The sequence below is a fragment of the Carcharodon carcharias genome, chromosome 3 (genome assembly GCF_017639515.1).
Source record: "Carcharodon carcharias isolate sCarCar2 chromosome 3, sCarCar2.pri, whole genome shotgun sequence".
Classification (NCBI taxonomy): Eukaryota; Metazoa; Chordata; class Chondrichthyes; order Lamniformes; family Lamnidae; genus Carcharodon; species Carcharodon carcharias.
The window spans coordinates 82,991,843-83,014,635 of NC_054469.1; the positions used below are offsets into that span (position 1 = coordinate 82,991,843).

At 43.4% G+C, this 22,793-nt stretch overlaps 1 protein-coding gene across 2 annotated transcripts in view; it reads left to right on the plus strand.

Moving 5' to 3' along the window:
* Window positions 1-22,793, plus strand: part of hacl1 (2-hydroxyacyl-CoA lyase 1) — a 118,162-nt gene that overhangs the window by 57,498 nt on the left and 37,871 nt on the right. For both annotated transcript variants that reach the window (XM_041184291.1, XM_041184292.1), the window contains 3 exons: window positions 13,959-14,060; window positions 16,941-17,095; window positions 20,761-20,919. In XM_041184291.1, the coding sequence (XP_041040225.1) occupies window positions 13,959-14,060; window positions 16,941-17,095; window positions 20,761-20,919 (416 nt within the window). The remainder of the gene's footprint in view (window positions 1-13,958; window positions 14,061-16,940; window positions 17,096-20,760; window positions 20,920-22,793) is intronic.

Genomic DNA, 22,793 nt, shown 5'->3' on the forward strand with positions numbered 1-22,793 from the left:
CCACTTCTGGCCTCTTGAACATCCATAATTTTAATTGCTTCAACTTTGGTGGTTGTACATTCAGTCACCTGGGCCTTAAGCTCTGGTATTGATGTCTTAAACTCCAGCTCTCTACTTCTTTTCCCTCCTTTAAGACACTCCTTACCTATCTCTTTAATTAAGCTTTTGGATCTCTGCCCTAATCGTCTTATGTGGCTTGGTTACAAATTTTGCTTGTTGGCTGTGCAATGGTGCCTTGGGATGCTTTACTATGCGGTAGGTGCTTTGTAAATAAACGTTCTCGTTGTTACCTGTGTTTTTCTAATAATACCATAGAATGGCTACTGCAGAGAAAGAGGCCATTTTTCCCATCATGTCTGTGCTGGCCCTCTGCAGGAGCAAGTCACCTAGAACCCAGTCCTCTTGCCTTTTCCCCACAGCCCTGCACATTTCTCCTTTTCAGATAATGATCCAATTCCCTTTTGAAAGCCTCAATTAACACTGCCTCCACCATACTGTCAGGCAGTGCATTTCAGATCCTAACCACTTGCTGTGTTAAAAAGGTTTTCCTCATGTTGCCATTGCTTCTTTTGCCAATTGCCTTAAATCTGTGCCTTCTGGTTCATGATCTTTCCACCAACAGGGGCAGTTTCTCCCTAAATTCTCTGTTCAGACCCCTCTATCAAATTTTCTCTGAACCCTCTCTTCTCCAAGAAGGATAGTCCCAACTTCTTCAATCTTTCTACATAACTGAAGTTCCTCATCCCTGGAACCATTCTCGTGAATCTTTTCTGCACCCTCTCTAATGCCTTCACATCCTTCCAAAGCGTGGTGTCCAGAACTGGAAGCAGTACTCCAATTGAGACCTGTTTTTTACAGGTTTAACATAGCTTCCTTGCTTTTGTACTCTATGCCCTTATTAATAAAGCCCAGGATGCCATATGTATCTGTACTCTCAACCTGTCCTGCCACCTTCAGTGACTTATGTACTTATACAACCAGGTCCCTCCCTCCTGCATCCAGTTTAGAATTGTACCCTTTACTTTATACTGTCTCTCTGCTTTCTTCCTACCAAAATGGATCACTTTACACTTCCCGGCATTACATTTCATCTGCCACTTGTCTGTCTATTATACCAACCAGTCCATATGCTTTTGAAGTTCCTCATGGTTCACAATACTTCCAAGTCTCATTTCATCACCAAATTCCTTGGGGAACTCCACTGTAAACCTTCCTCCAGTCTGAAAAACAACTGTTCACCACTACTCTTTGTTTCCTGTCTTACAGCCAATTTTGTACCCATGTTGCCGCTGTCCATTTTATCCCATGAGCTATAACTTTGTTCACAAATCTGTTATGCAACTCTTTATCAAATGCCTTTTGGAAGTCCATGTACACCATGTCAACAGCATTATCTTTATCAACACTCTCTTACCAAAAAACTCACCAAGTTATTTAATCATGATTTCCCCTTAACGAAATCCATGCTGGCTTTCCTTAATTATATGTAAAGGAATCACAGTACAATTTTAAATCTTTTTCCTCCCTCATTCCTCACAAGAATGTCTTTTGGATTCAGTATTTTAAATAAAAAGAATCAAAATATAAAGGGTAATGACATTGAAAGACGATTTGTTATTTCTAACTATATATTGGATACTGTTAGTATTATTTTAAAATATTTTCAAGATTTAGATTTGAAATCTACATTGAATTGACAATATGGAAACTGGTCATTTGTCTCATTTTGCATTTACCCTGCATGCAATCATATAGTTCTAATCATGTTAACCCACTCTGTTCCCACATCCCTCCAGCGCCTTTTCTTTCATCATACAAGTGCATATGAGTATTTTATTTCTTTAAAGTGCTTTTAGCTAATATCCACTGTGGTTCCAAGTTACACGGTTGTATTCAGAAGCTTCTTGAAACCAATCATTGCCTTCTACTAATGGCTCTTCTCTTCACACCATATTACTTAGTGCACAGAGCATTTTAATGATTCTTAAATGGACTTAAAGGAGAAAGTAATTCTACTAAGTAAGAACTATAAATATTCTGTTACAGACGCAAGGGCAAGGTGGATTGAATTATTATTAATGTTCCCCTCTTCTGCCCATGACAGTGCTATTTTTAATTTCTAATTTAATTTGTTTCCCTTACTATCCTTTCCCTTGCTGAAATGGGATGTGGTGTGTTTATCAAACCCCAGTTTATGGGGTCCAATGTTAAAAATAACCCCACAGGAAATTCTTTAAGGTGAAGCAAAACTAGGATTTATTAACACATTCAAAATTTATTAACACATTAACACATTGCATCACACATGAACACTCATGAACACATAAGATAAAAAGGCAGAGAAAGAAAGGGAAAGAAGTTACAAATCGGGAGTTACTTGGTTTTGGCATTAATTCATGTGAGTAAAGTTTGTTAGTCAATGTCCAATGAAGGTTCTTTCAGGTGGCTTTGTTTGACAGAATTTCTGGACTTCTTCCTAGGAACTTGGGTGAGGCGGTTGAAGATGCAGCAAAGTATTCTTGTATTCTGGGAGTTAGTTCACTCTGTAGGCAAAACACAGGATTCTTAGTGGAGATCTGACTTTGAGAGAGATAGAGGCCAGAGGCAGGCTGCTAGCCTGGAGTCTGGGTTAAACTGCAACTGAAGACAGGATCCAAAAGCTGAGTAATCAAAGCAATTCAAACATCTCAAGTCTCGAACATGTGACAGGGTGGCTTCAGGTCAAGCCATTCAGTTAACAATGGACTTTAAGGACCCTTGTTAAAACCCATTGTATTTTGAGGAGATAACTGTGGAGCCTTTAGCGTAATGTTGGAGATGAGGAGTCCCAATAGCTCTGCCTTAGTCCAAAGCTGGCTGGTGCAGATGTCTCATCCACTAGCCCTTTGTGTTGGCTTGGCTAGGACATTCACACAATGCAAGGGGTGTCATATTCCAGGAGTTTGATGAGTTATCCTTTGTCCATTAAAAAAAAAACAGAATTTAAATGAGAATATGGAAGAGGAGCACATTTTTAAGCTTGTTTTTTTCATCATGCTTTCTCGGCATGACAAGTAACTAACCTACTAACCTATAGGTCACTGTCAGATATTTAATCCTCTTGCATCTGCTATTGTTTTTAAAAATATCGTGTTTTTACAGGTCTTCTCCATGGAGACCTAGATGCCCTCCATTTTATTCAGTAAGGAGTAAAGTAATCTTACTATGTTTAACTAAGCTAAGGAATAAGCCTGTTTATTTTTAGATACTGCATTGGATCCTGTGCAGCCTGTAGTGTATGAGAAAGTGGGTCAGGCTGGAGATGGCTAGAAATCTGTAGCTTCGGATAGCTCAGCTACAGTCCTTGCCCAGGGAGGGATGTAAATGCCATAAAACCTTACTAATTCTGGAACCAGTGTCACCATCAAGCATTCTCATTAGTTATAGTGCAGCTATGTGTAGAATTAAGTTTGCTCTTATATTCCCTCAGTACTATGGCCAGAATTTGAGGCTCGGTGAGTGGGGTCAGGACTCGCTCGCCGAGGTGTAAAGTGATCGTGGTGATGTCAGACGTGCGTCATTTAGATTTTCAGTTTGGCGGGCGCGCTCTCCTGTCATGTTTTGGACTGAGATTTTTGCTGAAGTCCTACTTCCATTTCCAGCAGATCCTATTTTCGCTGGGAATGGGGGGAAATGGGGGCAGGACGTGACTCCCACGTGTGGGAAACCCAGACTCGGCAGGACCATGAGTTCAAACCATCCCAATTTTTGCTGGAGAAAGGGACTTATCTCGCAGTGTGGGAGTTACAAATCTTTGGAGAGGCCTTAAATGCTCTGGAAGGGTGAATAAGCTCTGTGGAATTGTGTAAATGGCCAGCCCTTTAAAAATTGAAAAAAAATCTGCTTGCCTATAAGAGTGGAGAAAAAATATGCTCGAGCAGTTTCAACAGCAGTTTGTTAACCTAACCCTAAGTGCTATCTTTGTAGCATTATTAATGCTTGGCTGCTTTCCACAACCTATTATTATCACACTGTTGGAAAAGGGGGAGTTGTAAGCTCATAGTTTGATTGACAGCTCAAATTGGTTATTAAAGTATTAGTTGCCTTTGATGTGGGGTTATGAATGCAGATGTTTGTTTTTAATAAGGGATTTAAATATTTCAGGGGATTCAAATGCATTGAATGGGCTTTCATGAATGGGAGTGTTTTTTTTATTATAGTGAAAGCTGTAAAATATATTTTGATCTTCATTTCATCTCAATATGACTTCTGAGCTGTGCCTGTGGTAAATTCTGGGTGAGTTGGCTTGGAGGGTGTGTGGTTATGAGTTAGCATTAATTTGGCGTAGAGGCTATGTGGCCATGGGCTGGGTGGGGGGAGGGGTCATGAGTTGGCATTAAGTTGGCTTGGAGGGTATGGGGGTCATGAGGAGTGATTGGGAGCATGAGTTGGCATGGATGGGGCATGGAGAGTGTGTGTGTGGGGCAGAGGGCTGATTGTCTAAGGGCTAGAGGGCCTAATATTTAACAAGGCAACTGGGACAAAATTCCAGAGAACCATTTTAAACAGCCTGCCTTGGCACTTGGCAGACCAAGTGACCACCTCTGATTTGCATCAGGGGAAGCGGGTCTGACTCCGTCTCGCAACTGCACCTGTCCCCACATCCCCACCCCTCAGAGTGAAAATTGTGCTATTCAGGGCACTTTCCCTGAGGTAAGTGGAATTTCCTGACTCAAGCTACCTGCCTTAGGAGTGAAAATTCTGCACTAAGTACTAGACTCCTTTTACTTAGAAAAAATGGCCCTGCTGTTGGATTTTTTTAAAAAAGAAATCTAACCAACTATTCTGCATCATTGATTATAGGCAATCTGCTGTGAAATACCATTTGTTATTTCAGTATCAGTTGGGTCTGGAGCTGAAAGCGAATGTTTTGATAGCCATTATGAATGCTTGGCTGCTTTCCAAAAGCAGTAGGAGTACTCAGCACCATAGGTGAGGGGTAAGCTTTAATGGGCATATGAATGATGTTGAGAGCTGGGCTGCTATCCCAGCCCGCCTCAGCAACTACACTGTTCCTGCACTGCACTGCAACTCGCAAGTTGCACATGGAACCTACCCCTTGCTTGAAAAAATGAAAATCCTGGGCAAAGTTAGTCATGAGTTGGGTGTACATTTCATAAGCTGCAAAATGGCCCGACTCGCATTTTGTGAGCTTGAGTGGAAAATCCGGGCCAATATGTTACGATTTGCTATTTTCAGTCTATTGGTTGAGAAGAGGAAAATAGATGAAAAAATGTTTTGCAGCAATTTGATTGGTTCAGATTGCAATGATTAAATATGTATACCTGTAAATTGAATGAAATATAGCTGGGATAAAATTGAATGTAAGCCAATCAGTTGTAAAGTGTACACAGAAATTTGTATAATACCTAAAGTGTGACAGACAGTAAGTGTGTGCTGGATGCAATGGTCTTCGTTAGATGTATCAATAGTAAGTCATCTGTTCGGCAAAGTACAAGTCATAACCACTGTAACCTGCAATAGTGAGCCTTGTCAACTATACTTGGCGTACTGTAACCATCGGCATGAGACTGGTTGTGTAGAATAGCTGCAGCCTTAGACTAGCTTGAGAGCAATTAAATCCAGTATGAGCGGTGTAGAAATTACAGTTCTGTCTTTATCACCGTTTCCATGACACATGCATGCTTTCAACAAAAGCTAAAATAAAGGAAGCTCTAATTATCTTAGTAGCAAACATTGTAATTTCTGTTAATGCAACCACACATCTAATCTTTTTGGTAAATAGTCATTTTCAATTAAATTGGTTAAACATCACTTAATCCTTGGTGGTGGTATCATTTTTGCAGCCAAAGAAGGTACCAAATAGCCAGTTCAGGATGTGAGAAAAGCTGCATTACTTCTTGTGTGCAGCCATACAGATTAATAAATGTAAAGTGACTGCAGCATATGAAGAAAGATGCATGAATAACTTGTACTGTATCTCATGAATGTGGCATGTTAAGTCTTTAAGTAACCAGTGGTGGAGTCTAATACTAACAATGCTCCCCAGATACCAGGTCTTATCACTACAGCACTTGCAGCATGGATTTTTTTCCTCTGAAATAAGTTGAACTGGAAGAGGCCTTTGATACATATTACAATATTGAGGACCCCATAAGGACCCCATAATGGTTTCATTATTGCTAACTGACTCAGCTTAGTTCTTTCTGCGTGCTTACTCATTAAGTTCATGTGTACCTGAAGGCTAGAATTTTCTGGTCCCATTGATGTCGGCCGTCATGGTGGCAGGAGGGGGGATAATATAATGAGAAGGCCAAAAATTGGTTTCATGCCGGTGCAAAATCACAGCAGGATCATCCGATGGTGTCCGCCATGCCGGAACACCAATCCCGCTGGAGGCTAGCGTGAACCCACTTTGCATCCCGCTAATGGGATACAAAGTAAGGCCCGACCAGAAACGTCCCCCATCCCAAAGTGCCGTTATGCCGGTGGGAAAACACGCCGGCCCAGAACACACCTGGACAAGTGTGACATGCAGAAGTCAGGAATTACAGTTAGGGACTTGCTCAGAACGCGGATATCCAAGGAGCAAAAGATGCTGGAGCCCTACAGCTACGAGACCGTGGAGGAACACGTACATCGCAAGCTATGTGGGTTCGCATCGACATGGCTTCACCAGAAAGCAGCTCACAGAAGGCGGGAGGTCTCCGTTGATGTCTCGGGTCTGCTTCAGAACATCACAGTCTTGGCCATGGCCTGCTACGGATGATCGGCGATGGGGTGGGGAGAGGAAGATCTAAGTTTGACTGAGAGAGGAATGTATACAAGGTGGGATGAGATTGAGGGGGGATGAAGGTGCTTGGGGGTGAGGTTGGGAGGGGGAGAAGGGAGAATGGGGGAGGAGGGTGTAATGGAGGAGAATGCGGAAAAGGGAGAGGAAGTTGTAAGCCCGGGAGAAAATTGTAAGAAAAGGAGTTCGGAAGGGGGAAGGAGTCTGGGGGGAGGAGGAAGAGTGGAGGAGGGTGTAAGGGGTGGAGGATGTCCAGGTGAACGTGCAAGGGAGTGGTTGGTGGAGTCAATGATTACCTCCTATGGAGCAAACTGAGGGTGGACATGGTGGGAGGGAATGATGAGTATGAGAGGGGGCAGAGGGAGCTGGAAGGGTGGGTGGGTGAGGGTCTGTCAGTAGTGGTAGGCGGGATGGTGAGGGTGCTTCGTGGGGATTCGGAGGCAATCCCTGGGGGTGGGAAGGAGGAGGTCAGGTAGGTCCATGTGGATGGGGGTGGGATTCTTGGGAAGGTAGGGAACATGCACATTCATCTGGACATCCTGGAAAAACAAGGGCTCGGTTTGGTATGTGATGGGGGAGAGGACATGGGTGACTGGGGGAGGGGAGAGGATGGGGGAGTTGAGGAAAAGTCTGACCACGGCCATCGTTGTCAAATCGAAAGTGAGCGGAGCCCCATTTTAGACGGGCACAAGTGCTGCATGGGAGTGCGAGCAGTGAGTGGGCGGAGATGCAGATCAGCTCAGGTGGACAACTAAAGTGAACCCCAGCAGGCAGCATTGCAAATGCTTAGGATAGTGAGATGAGTGTGATAGATGAAGGCTCTGTGTACAGTGGAGAGTCCTTGCACGAGGTTCCGAAAGCCCGCGCCACACACACACTTCTCTCTCCAGAATCACTTGTAATCTGGTTGCTTACAGCTGAATTGGTATGGGGGTGGGGGGGTAGTGAGGGGTGCAGTGGGAGGACTCCCTAAGCCTGTCAATGAAGCTGAAAGAGAACATTGCACATTATTCAGTGAAAGTGAATATATTTTCAGATTATGAAGTGACAAAATGTGACCCATGCAACCACTTGTGGTCAAAATGTCCTAATTTTTCTAGGCCTTATGGTTATTCTAGGAGCTGCCCTGACATCTGCAGCAGGGGTGGAGACAGCCTGTGCAATGGTTGGCCCTTTTGCCTCAAATGACATTGGCGTGCACCCTCTGGAGAGCCGAGGCCTTGCTCTGTTTCCCTCTCGCGTTGCTACTGCAGGAGTGCAGGTCTGCACGCATCTCTGTGTTCTGCTAGACCAAGCGCTCCATGGCATCTGCCATCCTTCCCATGGACACCTCCACATGTGCACATGTGAGCACCACTTCATCAGAGAGCAGGCTGATCCACTCCTCTGACTCGTGTGATACTCTATTGAGGGCTTCCAACAGCTCTGCGTGATGTTCCCCCACATTCTGCTGACCCTCCACGATGAGAGGAAGGCCAAATCCAGTGGTTCGTCATCTGACTTGGACCTCACAGATGCCCCTTCCTCAGCAGTCCTCCGAGTGCCAGGGAGCTTGGATGAACCTGCCTCCTCCTGCTGTAGACACGTGATGGGTCTTCCAGGCTGCTTATTTCCAGCTCTTCAATGTAGGAGGTGCCCTTTTGGCTGGAGCAGAGGATCTGGATGGAGCCGAGGGACTGGTTGGCTGAGGGCGTCAGTTGCTTGGCAGGGCTCCCTGTGAGCCAAAGTCAAGATAAATAGCGCATTGCAGCAGAGTCAAAAGCAGGAGACAGAGCATTCACGTGGTGGTGCAGGATACTCATATGGGTTTTTGCCGCCGACCTTACTGGCACTGCAGGCACAGTTCTCATCCTCACCAGTCAGCGCGATGGCACACTCCTCAAAGTGAGTGAGGGGCCTCATGTGGGCCACACCAATCCGGCCTGGGACCTCTCCCTGCTGTTGTGAGCCAGCTTCTCCTGCAGGAATACAGATAAGAGAGTGTGTGAGCATGGCACTGTGTGGAATGTTTGTGTGGTGTGGTAAGCCGAGCCATGAACAGGATGAGGATGCGCGCTTGAGAGGGTATAAGCCTAATGGAGATATGAGGGTGCATATGAAAGTTATTAGTGTTGTCCCTTGAAGTGTGAGATCCCTTTGGATGTGTATTGGGTTTCTGAGTGTCTGAGTTGAGAGTGATGAGGCGGTTGACTTACCCTGGTGGATAGGATGAGAGCTTTCATCCTCTTCCTGCACTGGATGGCTGACCTCCTCTGTGCTCTGGTGACACTGACCACCGCTGCCACTGCCTTCCAGGCTGAGTTGGTGACATTGGTAGACCTCCTGCAGCCAGAGCGGGTTTAGAGGACATAGCAGCAGCCCTCCACTGCGTCATGCAGGCACCCCAGAGAGGCGTCACTAAATTTGGGGGCTGCATTCTTCTTTGATTTTGGGGACATCTGTCCTGGTCTGTAGACATGAAGTAGGCATGCGCTCTAGAGCACTTTAAATATGGCGCCTAGATTCCCGAAGGCCTGAGGTGACGGCAGGGTGGGTGAATTAGAGGCCAGCGATTCGATGTGTTTTCCGGAATGCACTCTTAATGAGGCAGGATGCGCCGGGAATGGGATGATGAGGCGCAAAATCCCACCTTTGCGACCAGCAAGTAAAACATCCTTTTTCCCGCTCACTGCCGCACTTTGTGCAAATCTGGGACGATTCCACCTGAAGTCTAATATGCTATTAATATATGGATAACTGATGTGTTTATAATTTTTAAACAATGTTCTCCATTCTTGATGCATGCTAAGGTATGGCTGTTATATGTTGCCTTGGTTCAATAGCCATTGTTAATGTATAAATCTCAACAGTGAGCGTTGGCATCAAGACTGTCTCAGACTGTCACGGTACAACTTTGTGCACCATGAGCCCCATTTTCCTTCTCCATTCCACACCCCCACCCCATCAGTCACACAATCTCCTGGGAAATACTAGAATAGAAGCACCACTTTCAACCTCAATAACGTGACCATCCAAACAGATCAAGCATCATTGAAGAACAAGGAACCTAACAGAAACTTGAGTAATAAATTTTGTTTCCAAAGCTACCATTGACTCAGCCAACATTCCATTATAAAATTCTATGGCCAAATTTATGAAGATGTATAAATTTAGACCAGCATGCGTGACTTTAAAAGGGGAGTAGCCGGGTCTGGGAGGTAGTCGGATGGTCAGGGAATTGGGTCAGGTTGAAGTGGTAGATGGGTTGGGTGGGGTGGGGTAGTCAGGTCAGGACAGGGGGTAGTCAGGTAGCACTCCAGACGGGCTTTGAAGCCCTCCTCGGCTGCATGGATCCACTGCAGCCATAGGCCACCCTGTGGAGGATTGTGGTATTGCTGCTAAGTATTATTTATTTAAATTTTTTAAAAGTTGGAGAATGGCCCCCATTTTCAGGAAGCCCCCCCAACCCTCAAACTGAAAGGACAAACTGCTGCTTCTTCTGAGATGGTGCCTTCTGTTAGCTTCGAGAGCTTGCAAGGATGGCGAGCTCACCCTTTGGCCACAAATTGGCCAATTTAGGGAAGATCACTGTCCCCACACAGCCCAGGATAGTGACCACCATTTGACCCCAACATTGCAAAGGACAAAATCTTGACCCTTAAATCTTAATCAAATTCTGCCACTGTTAAGGGAAGATAGTTAAATATCTTATAATATAATTAACTGGGAAAAGAGGAGGTGTGGAGGCAATATTCAACAAGCTATCTTTTTAACATAGGGACAGGGGTAGTCTATTTATTCCCTTGACTCCCGACCACCATTTTATGATTTGTACCTCAACCCCATTTACCCACATTTCTCTATATCCCTTGATAAACTCACCTAACAAATTTCTATTGATCTCAGTCTTGAAAATTTTCATCAACCCCAGCAGCCTCAATTTTTCAGGTGAAGAGTTCTGGATTTCCACTACCTTTGTGTGGAAAAATATTTTGTGGTTTCACACCTAATTGTCCTAATTTTAAGATGATGGGCCGATTTTTTTTGTGGAGGAAGCGGGGAGGTCGAGTTGGGAAGCTGGTCGAGACTGGGCCAATCAGCCTCCTTTAAAAAGGCTCCTGCCTGCCATATTTCCTTTCCGGAAGACAGGGGCGAGATGCAGGCATACTTGCCACCTGCAGAGGAAGGCCTGAGGTGGCAATGAAGGTGGGTGGATGGCAGGCTAGAAAGGCTGGAACATTGGCTTAGTTGTAATGTTGAGTTTCAGGCTCTCAAAACCTACACTCACCACCCCCCCCCCCTCAGTTCCCCACCCTTTGCACATGTCCCCTTCATTCTCTCTCATACCCTCCTTCCCCCTCCATGCCCTCATTTATCCTCCACAATCACTTATTTGTCTCCACAATGGGTAAATCTCAGGAGCCATGTAATAGCAGTAGGAAGGATTTGAAATGGACATGAAAAAATAAATTTTTAACAATCAAATAGAGCTGTCACTGAAACATGCTTCATACTGAATAAAAACTGCAGAGCTATTCAAAAAGGTTAAACTCCCTCAAGTGGTCAATCTTTTAAAAACATCTATTCACTAACCACAACAAAGACAGATAATCTTTTAATAACTTCTTAAAACTGTCAGTCAAACTACCTTCTTGACTCCTTTGCTGATATAAGTGGTTCAGGAGCTTTTGAAACTGAACCAATCATTCATAATGGGCTCAGCTGTCAAAACAAACCCCTGTTACTGCAAACAATGAAGCCTATTGAAATTTGAAAAACAGGCAGCTAGGTTTTTTGATGGCCTGTCAGTCAATGTAGTCTAGGAGCAGGTGGCTGATTTCTTTTCCTCTAAATGAAAGTACAAACCAGGTTTTTTTTTTCAAATATAAAGCACTGTGCACATTTAAATCTCTTCAGATTGACACTAGAACTCCCAAGCACTTTTTTTTCAATTTTGAATACATAAAGCACTTTTCTTAATGGGTATAGTACTCCAAAGCATCTCAACACTTAAATAATGCTGATCAATGTAATGGTCAACTTATCTTTGCAGGGTAGAGCCCTACGATCAATCGCTGCAGTGAAAGTACATTTTAACTTATAATACAGCATCTAACTGTTGAAACTGAAAGGACAGATTTTTGTTTTGTAGCTCAAAGCAAAAGATTTCCAGGAGCAGGAGGCTGTTTTTGTTTTGATATCCCACTTAGGACCAGGGTTCCTTTATGGTTCACGACTCCTCTGAGATGCTGTGAGCCACTTAGACTTAACGCAAGGGATGCGATTCAACAAAAATTGTGTGGTGGGGGGGAGGGGGTGTGATTTGAACTTCCCATCCTTGAAATGGAACCAGCAACGGCAGAAGTGCTGCATGCACGCAGGCTACCTGTACATTTATCCCGCACCAGCAAAAACTGCTGGAAACTGGAATGGGGGCAGGAATCCCAAAAACGGGTCCTGCCTGCCATTTTTAAAGACCTCCCGCCTTGACCCAACTTTGTGAAACTCCAGGCCGATGTCTCCTTTTTTTGAGTAATCCATCAGTGAAAATAGTTCACTGCATCACCCCCCTCCCCCCCTGCCACTTTATCAAATCTCCATCATTTTAAACACCTCGGTTAGATTACTTACATCTTAACCAAGTAGGTAAATAATATTGCAGAATATCAATGAGGCCTATATCTATTACAATAAGATGTTACATTTTTAATGCTGAGGCAGTCATTTGATAAATTACTTAAGTGGTTTGTTGTATTATGGTGATGGGTGAAACCCATCATGTTTAGGTTGTAGTAGGGCAGCAATAAACATCAAAAAACTGCATTTCAGACCCCAGGCCATCCATGAACAATGATGGAGGATCCATAATAGGTGGGCACCAAGCATAAATAAAATTCTAGGGACTTTTCATTTAAATGTAGCAGTTTAAAGCAGTGCAGGACTTTAATAATAATAAGTGACAGGTTGTTTAATTTCCACACAATGGGCAGAATTTTTCCCTCATTGGGTGGGCGTGTGCCCGACCTGAATGGGAATTAAATAGCGCGCGATAATATCAGGCGAGCGTCCTGATGTCATCGTGCACTCTCCCGATATTTCGTTCGGTGGGCACACGCGAGAGGCAGCAGTGCACCTGCCGACAATTAAGAGGCCAATTAAGGCCCTTAATCAATTAATTAAATCAACTTTTCACTGCCGGTCCAACCATTTGGTTGGCCGGTGGGTGAATAAGCCAAGTGGCCTTTGCATTTTTTGCAAAACCTCATCCACAGGTGGGATGAGATTTCGACCAGTGATTTGAAAAATAAAAACTTTTAACATGTCCCAGCTCGTGTGACAGAGACACATGAGGGGACATAGTTCCCTTATTTTTCCATTCTTTATCTTTAATATTAAAAATGTTCAGCTCCCTGAGGCAGCTCTGTGCCTTCAGGGAGCTTTCACTAAGCGCACCCGCGCTCATGCGCTGACTTCCGTGCTCACCCTCCCACCCACCCATCCCACCCCTCCCCCCCACCCAAACCCAGGCAGTGCTAAGCATTTCAGTGCATGATTCGTGCTGGCTGGCCGTTATTTGGCCAGCCAGTGTGAAATTATGGTCAGGGTCCGATCACAGGCAGCAGACCGTTGTGCGCCTGCTCCTGGGCCTGCCTGACAAGGGGAAAATCCTCCCCAGTATAAACTTTATAAAGTACTGCTCTGCAGGAAACAAGGCTCATGAGATCTGGCGCTTGAAAGACCATATTGGTTTGTACAGAATTTGCCCTCTTCAGTAGAAAGTTGGTATGGTGTGTACAGCACAATCGAATGAAGTACTGGAAATCTATACAGCTCTATTTACATGTCTATATACCTCTCATAAGATACACATTTCCTGTCCTCAATCTTGATTCCAGTTGTCATAATTTTCAGTCATGTTCTTGGATCAACATTTACTATTGTAACCTACTATGTGAACGTATCTCATTCAACACAGTATTGTCAATGCTTGTGATTTATTTGCAAGCTCTGGTCACCGGAAACTTGTTCCACTTAATTATCTGAAGTCCCTTTCACATCTGTTACCATTAAGTTTAGATATATTTTTTAAAAGTCAATATGTGAGACAATACCATAGTCAAATTATTTCCAGTGTGTTTATTTTTCTTTCCTTTATTCAGCAATGCAACTGCAAACTTTTGTTTTTCAGTTATTGGAGTGCTTCAGGATTAACCCTTGGATTTACCCATCCAACACCGAATGGTGGCTTTACCTGAAGGAGAAGGTCAAAGACAATGAAGAAGCATCCAAGGTAAATTGGCAAAAACTATCGAAGAACATATTTGAATTGCAAATGATTGTCAAGTTATTCGGTTCTGTTATTAACAGAAGGATGTGCTTACATCATTTACGCCATTCATTGTGGTTAAATTTCTTAAACTTTTACTAATCTAGAGAATTTTTTCATGGCAGCCTGATAGGTCATGATTGAAGTGTCAGTTTTGACTGACATTTGAAATCTCATTTGTACTTTTTGTTGGATCACTGAGTGAAGTGTTCCACAGTAGCAGAATGCTGAAATGCTGAGGGGAGGAAGACTGATGGGATAATTCTATCTTAAAGATTGTGATCTATTTAAATTGGATCATCTATTTAAAACGTGAGCTTTGCTTTGATTATTCAGTTTATTCTGAATTTGTGGATTTGATTGGCACTTTTATAGTGTGTGTTAAAACTAGAATTAAAACGCTTTGCAAATTTTCATTGACAGCTGAAGGGTTTTTGCAAGCAAGAAAATTCTGGAGATTATTCTCTAATCCTTTTCATGGAAAATAATATTGGCCAGAGGAATATTGAGAGTCTGTTAGCATTAAGGAACAAGATGCACATAAAAATGCCTCGATAATATTCTGGCTAGAAATGGTGGGGGTGTGGGGGAAGCACACAAACATTGGAAACCTTGAAACATATTTGAAAATGTTAAAAGCACAGCAAGTTAATAATAACCTGTAAGAAAAAAATATAGGTATCTCAGGCATAATCCTTTGTTGGAAATGAGTAATGATGAAACATTATACCTGAAGTAGTGACATGTTTTTCTATTGCAAATGCTAACCATTTTGCTGTTATTCTGGCTAGTTTGTTAAGCTAGACGGGAAATGCTTTGTGAAAGGTATTGATTACTAATGAGGGATAGTTAGAGAAGTTATTAATCTGTAAAATGTGTAATTTTGCCACAAATGGTTACTATTTATAATAAAACAGAAGTATTTGCACTTTCAATTAATGTAACTATGTAATCAATAGAAAAAGGCGAAAATCATTTAGAAATACCTTCTTACATTTCTCAGAAATATTTATGCAGGTAAATGTGGCAACAGTGTTACAGATAGCAAGATTTCACAAACCGTACAGATTAATGAGCATTTAACCTGATTTTGGTCATGTTGTTTGAAATATCAAAACCAGCAAAATCCTACTCTTCAAATAGCACCGCAGGTTTTTAGAGCAGAATTTTCTAATTGCGCTGAAGGCGGGGTAGTGCAGAGGGGGTGGGGGGTGGGGGGACGGGGGGAGGGATTGGGCAGGAACAGAAGAGCGGCGGTGCATGGGGCCCAGAAAATTAGCGTTGGAGAATGGCATGCCCGTTTGCTGGCAGGTTGCTGCCTCTGGTCAATTTAAGTAGGGGCAGATTTGGGGGGGTGACAGCTACCTGCCCACAAGCCATGGCTATGCTATTGAGACAAATTAAGACCAATGTTCTGAGGCTGACTGGAATTTTCTGCGGTGGCTGTAGCTCAACTGATGCATGGAAGCAGCCTTCTGGCAGTAAACTGGGGGCGGTGGGGGTGCGTGCAGCACTCCAGCAACGTTTTAAACCCTCAGTAGCTGACATGCTGAGATGGCTACAGCTGTGGCCACAGGCCTCCCTATGGACGGGCTTTCACAGTGGCAGTCACGCAGTTGCAGCCACTTGTTATTTTGACAAATGATGGAGTGTACTCAGAGGGCACCTCCATCTTGAGGTGCCCTCCCTCACCTACCTACTTCGGCTGGGGCTGCCGTTCTCTCGGTCTTGGAGGACTTCCTGTTTGCCCATCAAGAGCCCGCCTGCCATCCTTAATTGAATGCCAAACATGCCCACTGGCCATTTCCTTCAAAAGCACATCACATGTCAGATGCCGATGTGGTGCAGGGTTGTGAGCTGTAATTACTTCAACACCGAGATCATGACCCCAAAATAAAAATTTGATCTTTAATGTCTTTATAATTTATTTTTCGGAGTGACAGTAACAGCAAGGCAACATTTCTTGCCCATTCTAAGATGCCCTGAGGGTATTAAGAGTCAATTCTGCCACGTGGGACTACAGTCACATACAGATCAAAAAGATACACACAAAGCACATAGGTCTTTCCCCAAGTAAATCCATTGGATTTCAACAACAGTCCATCTGCTTTCATGGTCATTTAAATGAATGGACTTTTTGAATTCAATTTTACAACTTGCCAAGTTAACTTTAATCTCATGGCCTTGATGTTGCTGAACGTACCATAACCACTAATGCTGTCATACCCTGTCCACCTGAGCAGACATTGAAACCTTAGTTTGCCGTCTTATCTGTAGGGTTGTGCCCCTGACAATACGACCTCCTGCTCCAAAATATTATATTTAGATGTTGTCTCAGATTATGTGTTCAGCTCTTGGGAGTGTGACTTGAACCCAGTCTCCTTGACTCAGAAACCACCAGATTGTCAACTGATCCAAACTATCACTCAAAGAATGAATGAAAGACTTATATTTACTTAGCCCCTTCTCATATTTTCGGAAAAACATCTCAAGGTACTTCATGTACAATAACTTTGAAATGTAGTGACTGTTTATTTGGTAAACCTGTGTTGTCATTTTGCACTTATTTGCCAGTTTGGGGGAGGAATTTTGGCTTGTACATGGAGAGCACACCTGAGCCATAACAACAGACTTTTTTTTAACATGTTATCTGTAGGAGAGTTGAATATATCACTTCCTAATTGCAACAAGTGCGCCACCAACTTAGCCACTGGTCATGACTTCACGTGGTCCTCAACAGACCCACAGTAACATTGTAACAATGATGATAAACTTTATTTGGCATAATTGTCATCTTAACCAGAAGAGATCATTACCTAATGAATTAACTCTTTCTTATTCCAGGTTTTGGCTGCACAGAAATCTTTGCCTATGAACTACTACACTGTTTTCCATAATATTCAAGCACTACTACCACAAGATTGTATTATAGTCAGCGAGGGTGCCAATACCATGGACATTGGCCGGACCGTGCTGCAAAACAACATGCCTCGGCATAGGTAATTACCATCTTAGTAAATAAAGGTCACTAATAATGATTCAAAACTATATAACATTTTAAATTATAAATATTAGCTTTGTACCCTACAAAACTATACTTTGTTTCAGTAGTTGAATACCAGCTTCAGAAGACAACTTACTGCACCATTGGCACTTTACAAATTCCTACACCAATGACAGCACTTTTCACTTGGCAGGTCCCGCCACTGAAAAGGTCAGTGGGGAACGCATTGTCACCAAAGTCAGCACTCCTGCGGCCATTTATGACTGGAGGTGGGACTCCTGCCCCTCAAACAGGAGGAAGTCCTGCCTCAGAAAGCTGCTGGCCATTCTGACTGGCCAGTAGCTCTGTAGCCCCAGCAGCAGGGATTATAGGGGAGGCCCTGGGGGGAATTGGGGTGGTAGGGGACAATGGATGGTAGGGTTTGAAATGCCAGGGCTATAGGAAGCAGCCGTTGGGAGCCAGGCCATGGAGGGGTGGGGGATCCTGATCATTAAGGGGAGTCTGTGAGGGAGGCACCTCCCCACCATTTCTCACTCGAGGCCAGAACAGGGTAATCTCCCTGGCTTCCCTCCCTTCTTCCCTGACCTCCACCTGCTGCCCTCAGAATGGTGGCCAGGCAGGAAGCAACCCTTTAAGTAGCTGAGAAATTCCCAAGACCTCATGGCCTCCATCTTAGGGTCCCAAAAGAAGTAGCTGCAGAGATAGTGGATGCGGTGGTTAACATTTTCCAAAATTCCCTTGGTTCTATAATAGTCCCAGCAGATTGAAAGTTAGCAAATGTAGCTACGCTATTCAAGAAAGGAGGGAGAGAGAAAACAGGGTAAGATGGGCCAATTTGTCTGACATCAGTTGTCTAGATGTACTTAGATTTCCAGAAGGCATTTGATAAAGTGCCACATCAAAGGTTATTGCAGAAAATAAAAGCTCATGGTGTAGGGGCAACATATTGGCATGGATAGAAGACTGGTTGGCTAACAGGAAGCAGAGAGTAGGCATAAATGGGTCCTTTTCAGGTTGGTGGGATGTAACGAGTGGAATGCCACAGGGATCAGTGCTGAGGCCTCGACTGTTTACAATTTATATAAATGACTTTGGTGAAGGGATTGAAGGGATGGTTGCCAAATTTGCGGAGGATAGAAAGATAGGTAGGAAGTAAATCGTGAAGAGGACATAAGGAGGCTACAAACAGATATAGATAAGTTAAGTGAGTGGGTAAAGATCTGGCTGATGGAGTTTAATGTGGGACAATGTGAAATTGTCCATTTTGACAGGAATAATAAAAGAGAAGCATATTATCTAAATGGTGAGAGATTGCAGAGCTCTGAGGTGCAGAGGGACCTGGATGTCCTAGTGTATGAATGACAAAAGGCTGGTATGCAAGTACAGCAGGTAATTAGGAAGCTAATAGAATGTTATAATCTATTGCGAAGGGAATTGAGTACAAAGGTAGGGAGGTTATGCTTCAGTTGTGCAGGGCACTAGTGAGAACACGTTTGAAGTACCGTGCACATTATTGGTCACTTTATTTAAGGAAGCATATAAATACATTGGAAGCAGTACAGAGAAGGTTTATCAGACTAATACCAGGATGGGTGAGTTGTCTTATGAGGACAGGTTGGACAGGCGAGGCTTGTATCTGCTGGAGTGTAGAAGAGTAAGAGGCAACTTGATTGAAATATATAAGATCCTGTTGGGCTTTGACAGGATCAATGTGGAGAGGATGTTTCCTCTTGTGGGAGAATCTAGAACTAGGGGTTACTGTTTAAAAATCACGGGTCACCCATTTAAAACAGAGATGAGGTGAAGTTTTTTCACCCATAGGGTTGAGAGTCTTTGGAACTCTCTTCCTGAAAATGTCCTGGAAACAGAGTCTTTGAATATTTTAAGGCAGAAGTGGATTGATTCTTGGTGAGCAAGGGGTGATAGGTTATCAGGGGTAGCTAGGATGCAGATTTCAGGTTGCTATCAGGTGAGCCATGTTCTCTTTACATGGTGGAGCAGGTTTGAGGGGCTGAATGGCCTACTCCTGCTCCTTGTTTGTGTGCTCTAATTTGGAATGAGTTTGATCGCAGATCAGCAGCATTTTGCCATCTTTGACATCAAATGCAGTCAAATGGCAAAAGATACTCGAAGGCTATCCAGTATGCTCAAAATTATCCCATGAGCTCATAAACCTACCCCCCTCCCCCCACCCTAGCCTCAGAGTCAAAATTCTCCCCCCTACCCCCAGTCTCAGGGTGTAAATTCTCTCCCTCCACCCTAACTCCAGTCTCCAAACTCTCTCTTCCCCACCCCAAGCCTTCAGGCCTGGGCCCTGCTGAGCTCCGGGCCCTGTCACACTCCAGGCACAGAATTTGGTGGGGCCTGAACTTTTTTTTCACCATCACTGCTGCCACGCTGGCTACAAAACTGCATCAGGGTCAGCCTCACCAACATTTCTAATTCCAGCCGGCCCTGCAAGCTGAGCTCCAGTGAGAGGATGGGGGGAAGAGAGAGAAGCGGGAAGGGGAAGAGGAGAGGAGAGAGAGAGAGCGAGGAGGTGAGGGAGAGAAGGGAAGGGAGGGTGGAGCCAAAAGATGGGGAGGGGGCAAGAGAGAGGGGATTTGAACTGCTGGAATCTTGTGGGGGCGGGGGGTGGCGTTTGGGTGTGGAAGACAATTGGTCCATGGTGGGGGGAGCGGTGGTTGGTGGAAGATGATTGCTCAGAAGGGTGGCTCTGGGGGAGAAAACTGCTCCAGGAGTGGGAGGTAGGGAGAAAACTGCTGGAAGCTCTGGGGGTGGGGGAGTGTGGAAGGGGCAGAGTTGATATGCACGAGTTATAGTTACAAAAAAAAAATAAAGCTAGCTTATCAAATCAAATGTTAAAACCAACTCTGCTTTTTCTGAAGTTAGCTCAGTTTTAAGATGTTTGAAGCTATCGAAATTCAGAAATATGGAAAATAAGCTCTATGATCATTATTGGTGTCCGAATGCTCAAGTGATGTTGCTAATCGCAAAGGTTGGCACGCTGTGGTTTGGGGCAATTGATGACATTGATGTCAGTTATGTTACTTGAAATATTAAATGATAACTAAATGATTACTTTTGAGCATAATTGGTGTCAAATGATAGTTAAATGTTTGCTGTTGAGCACAAATGATGTCAAAGTCTTTGGGTAGCGAAGGATTAGACTATCAGATCTTACATTAACTAGGTTTGTATTCCCTGGAACATTAAAAAGTCACAGAGTGATTTGATTGAGGTTTATTAGGACTTTGAAAGGCATTGATATGGTAGCTGGAGAAAGATGGTTTCCACTGTTTAGAGCAAGACATTCAGTAGAGAAGTTAGGAAAAACTTGTCCACACAAAAGGTGGTAGAAGTGTGGAACTTACTCCCACAAAAAGCAGTAAATGCCAGCTCAATTAATCATTTAAAATCAAAAACAGAGGTCAGTAGATTATTGATAGACAGGGCTATAAAACTATATGGATCCAAGGCTGTTGAATGGAGTTATAATGCATTTCAGTTATGATCTCATTGAATGACAGAATAGACTAGTGGGGCTGAATGACCTACTCCTGTTTCTCTGTTCCTGCATTATATTATTCAAAACATGGCTGATTTGTATTGTTACAGCTAAAAGCTATAGAATATTCCCTCTTATATTTTTTATTTTAGATTGGATGCTGGCACCTTTGGCACCATGGGTGTAGGGCTGGGTTTCGCTATTGCTGCAGCACTGATTGCCAAGGATCAGAACCCACATCAGCAGGTTATCTGTATTGAAGGAGACAGTGCCTTTGGATTTTCTGGCATGGAAGTGGAGACCATGTGCAGGTAACGCAATAAACCTCTAAGTATATTAAAGAATAGATCTTGTTATTGTTTTGTATATTTCAGTACATACGAACATATGAATTAGGAGCAGGAGTAGGCCACTCAGCTCTTCGAGCCTGTTCCGCCGTTCAATAAGGTCATGGCTGTTCTGAATGTAACCTCAACCCCACATTCCTGCCTTATCCCGATAACCTTTCACCTCCTTGTTAATCAAGAATCCATCTAGCTCTGCCTTAAAAATATTCAAAGACTCTGATTCCACCACCTTTTGAGGAAGAGAGTTCCAAAGACTCTCAACCCTTTGAGAGAAAAAATTCTCCTCATCTCTGTCTTAAATGAGCGTCCCCTTATTTTTAAACTGACTCCTAGTTCTAGATTCAAGATCCCTCACGATCTTAAAGGTTTCAATTAAGTCACCTCTTACTCTTCTAAATTACAATGGATACAAGTCTAACCTGTCCAGCCTTTCCTCATAAGACAATCTGCTGCTTCCTGCTATTTGTCAAGCAAACCTTCTCTGTACTGCTTCTAATGCATTTACATCTTTCTTTAAATAAGGAGACCAGTGCTGTACACAATAATCCAGACGTGGTCTCAACAATGCCCTGTATAACTAAAGCATAGCCTCCCTAATTTGGTAATCCATCCCCCTCACAAATTATAACATTCTATTAGCTTTTCTAATTGCTTGCTGTACCTGCATACTAACATTTAGTGATTCATGCACTAGGACATCCAGATCCCTCTGCATCCCAGAGCTCTGCAATCTTTCACCATTTAGATAATAAGCTTTTTTATTCTTCCTGCAAAAATGAATGATTTCACATTTGCCTACATTATACTCCATTTGTCAAATCTTTGCCTACTCACTTAACCTATCAATGTCACTTTGTAGCCTCCTTACGTCCTCTTCAGAATTTACTTTCCTACCTATCTTTGTGTTGTCAGCAAATTTAGCCACCATTCCTTCGGTCTCTTCATCCAAGTCATTCATAAAAATTGTAAAAAGTTGAGGCCCCAGCACTGATTAACCAGAAAAAAAAATATGCCTACCATCTGCTTTCTGTTAGCTAGCAAATCTTCCATCCATACTAATATGTTATTTCCTAGACCATGTGCTTTAATTTTCTGCAATAATCTTTGATGTGGCACTTTATCAAAAGCCTTCTGGAAATCTAAGTACAGTACACCCATCGGTTCCCCTGTATTCACAGCACATGTGACCTCTTCAAAGAACTCCAATAATTTGGTTAAATGTTATTCCAAGTGCCCCGCTATAACATCCTTAATAATAGCTTCTAAAATTTTCCCTATGACAGATGTTAGGCTAACTGGCCTATAGTTTACTGCTTTCTGTTTCAATCCCTTTTTGAATAAAGGAGTTATATTTACCATTTTTCAATCTAATGAACACTCCAAACCTCCATAATCCCAGCTAAATGGTCATGGCTGACAAGGCATAATGTAATGCCATGGCCATGTCTTCTCTATAGACTGTTTAAGTTTATGGAAGCAAGCTGACAATTTCCTGACAGAGGGTTCTCCCAGATGGCTGACATCACCCGGGTTAAGGTTCAATGTCTGCATGCTTGAGCAGTGGAGTAGACGTGGGGAAATGGTGGCACTGTGATAATGTCACTGAATTTGTAATTCAGAGGGCGTAGCAAACAACTGATGACACCAGTTTGCCATTCACACAGTGTTGCTGAAGAAAGGCACTGTGCTGCACATGATTCCACCAGGTCCTTGATGGAGCAGACAATAGGCTTCCTGAAGATGTGTTTCTGATGTTTGGACCACTCAGGTGGGGCTTTCCAATACTCATGACAGAGACTGTCCTGGATCATTGTTGTTTGCGATGCCCTGCTCAACCT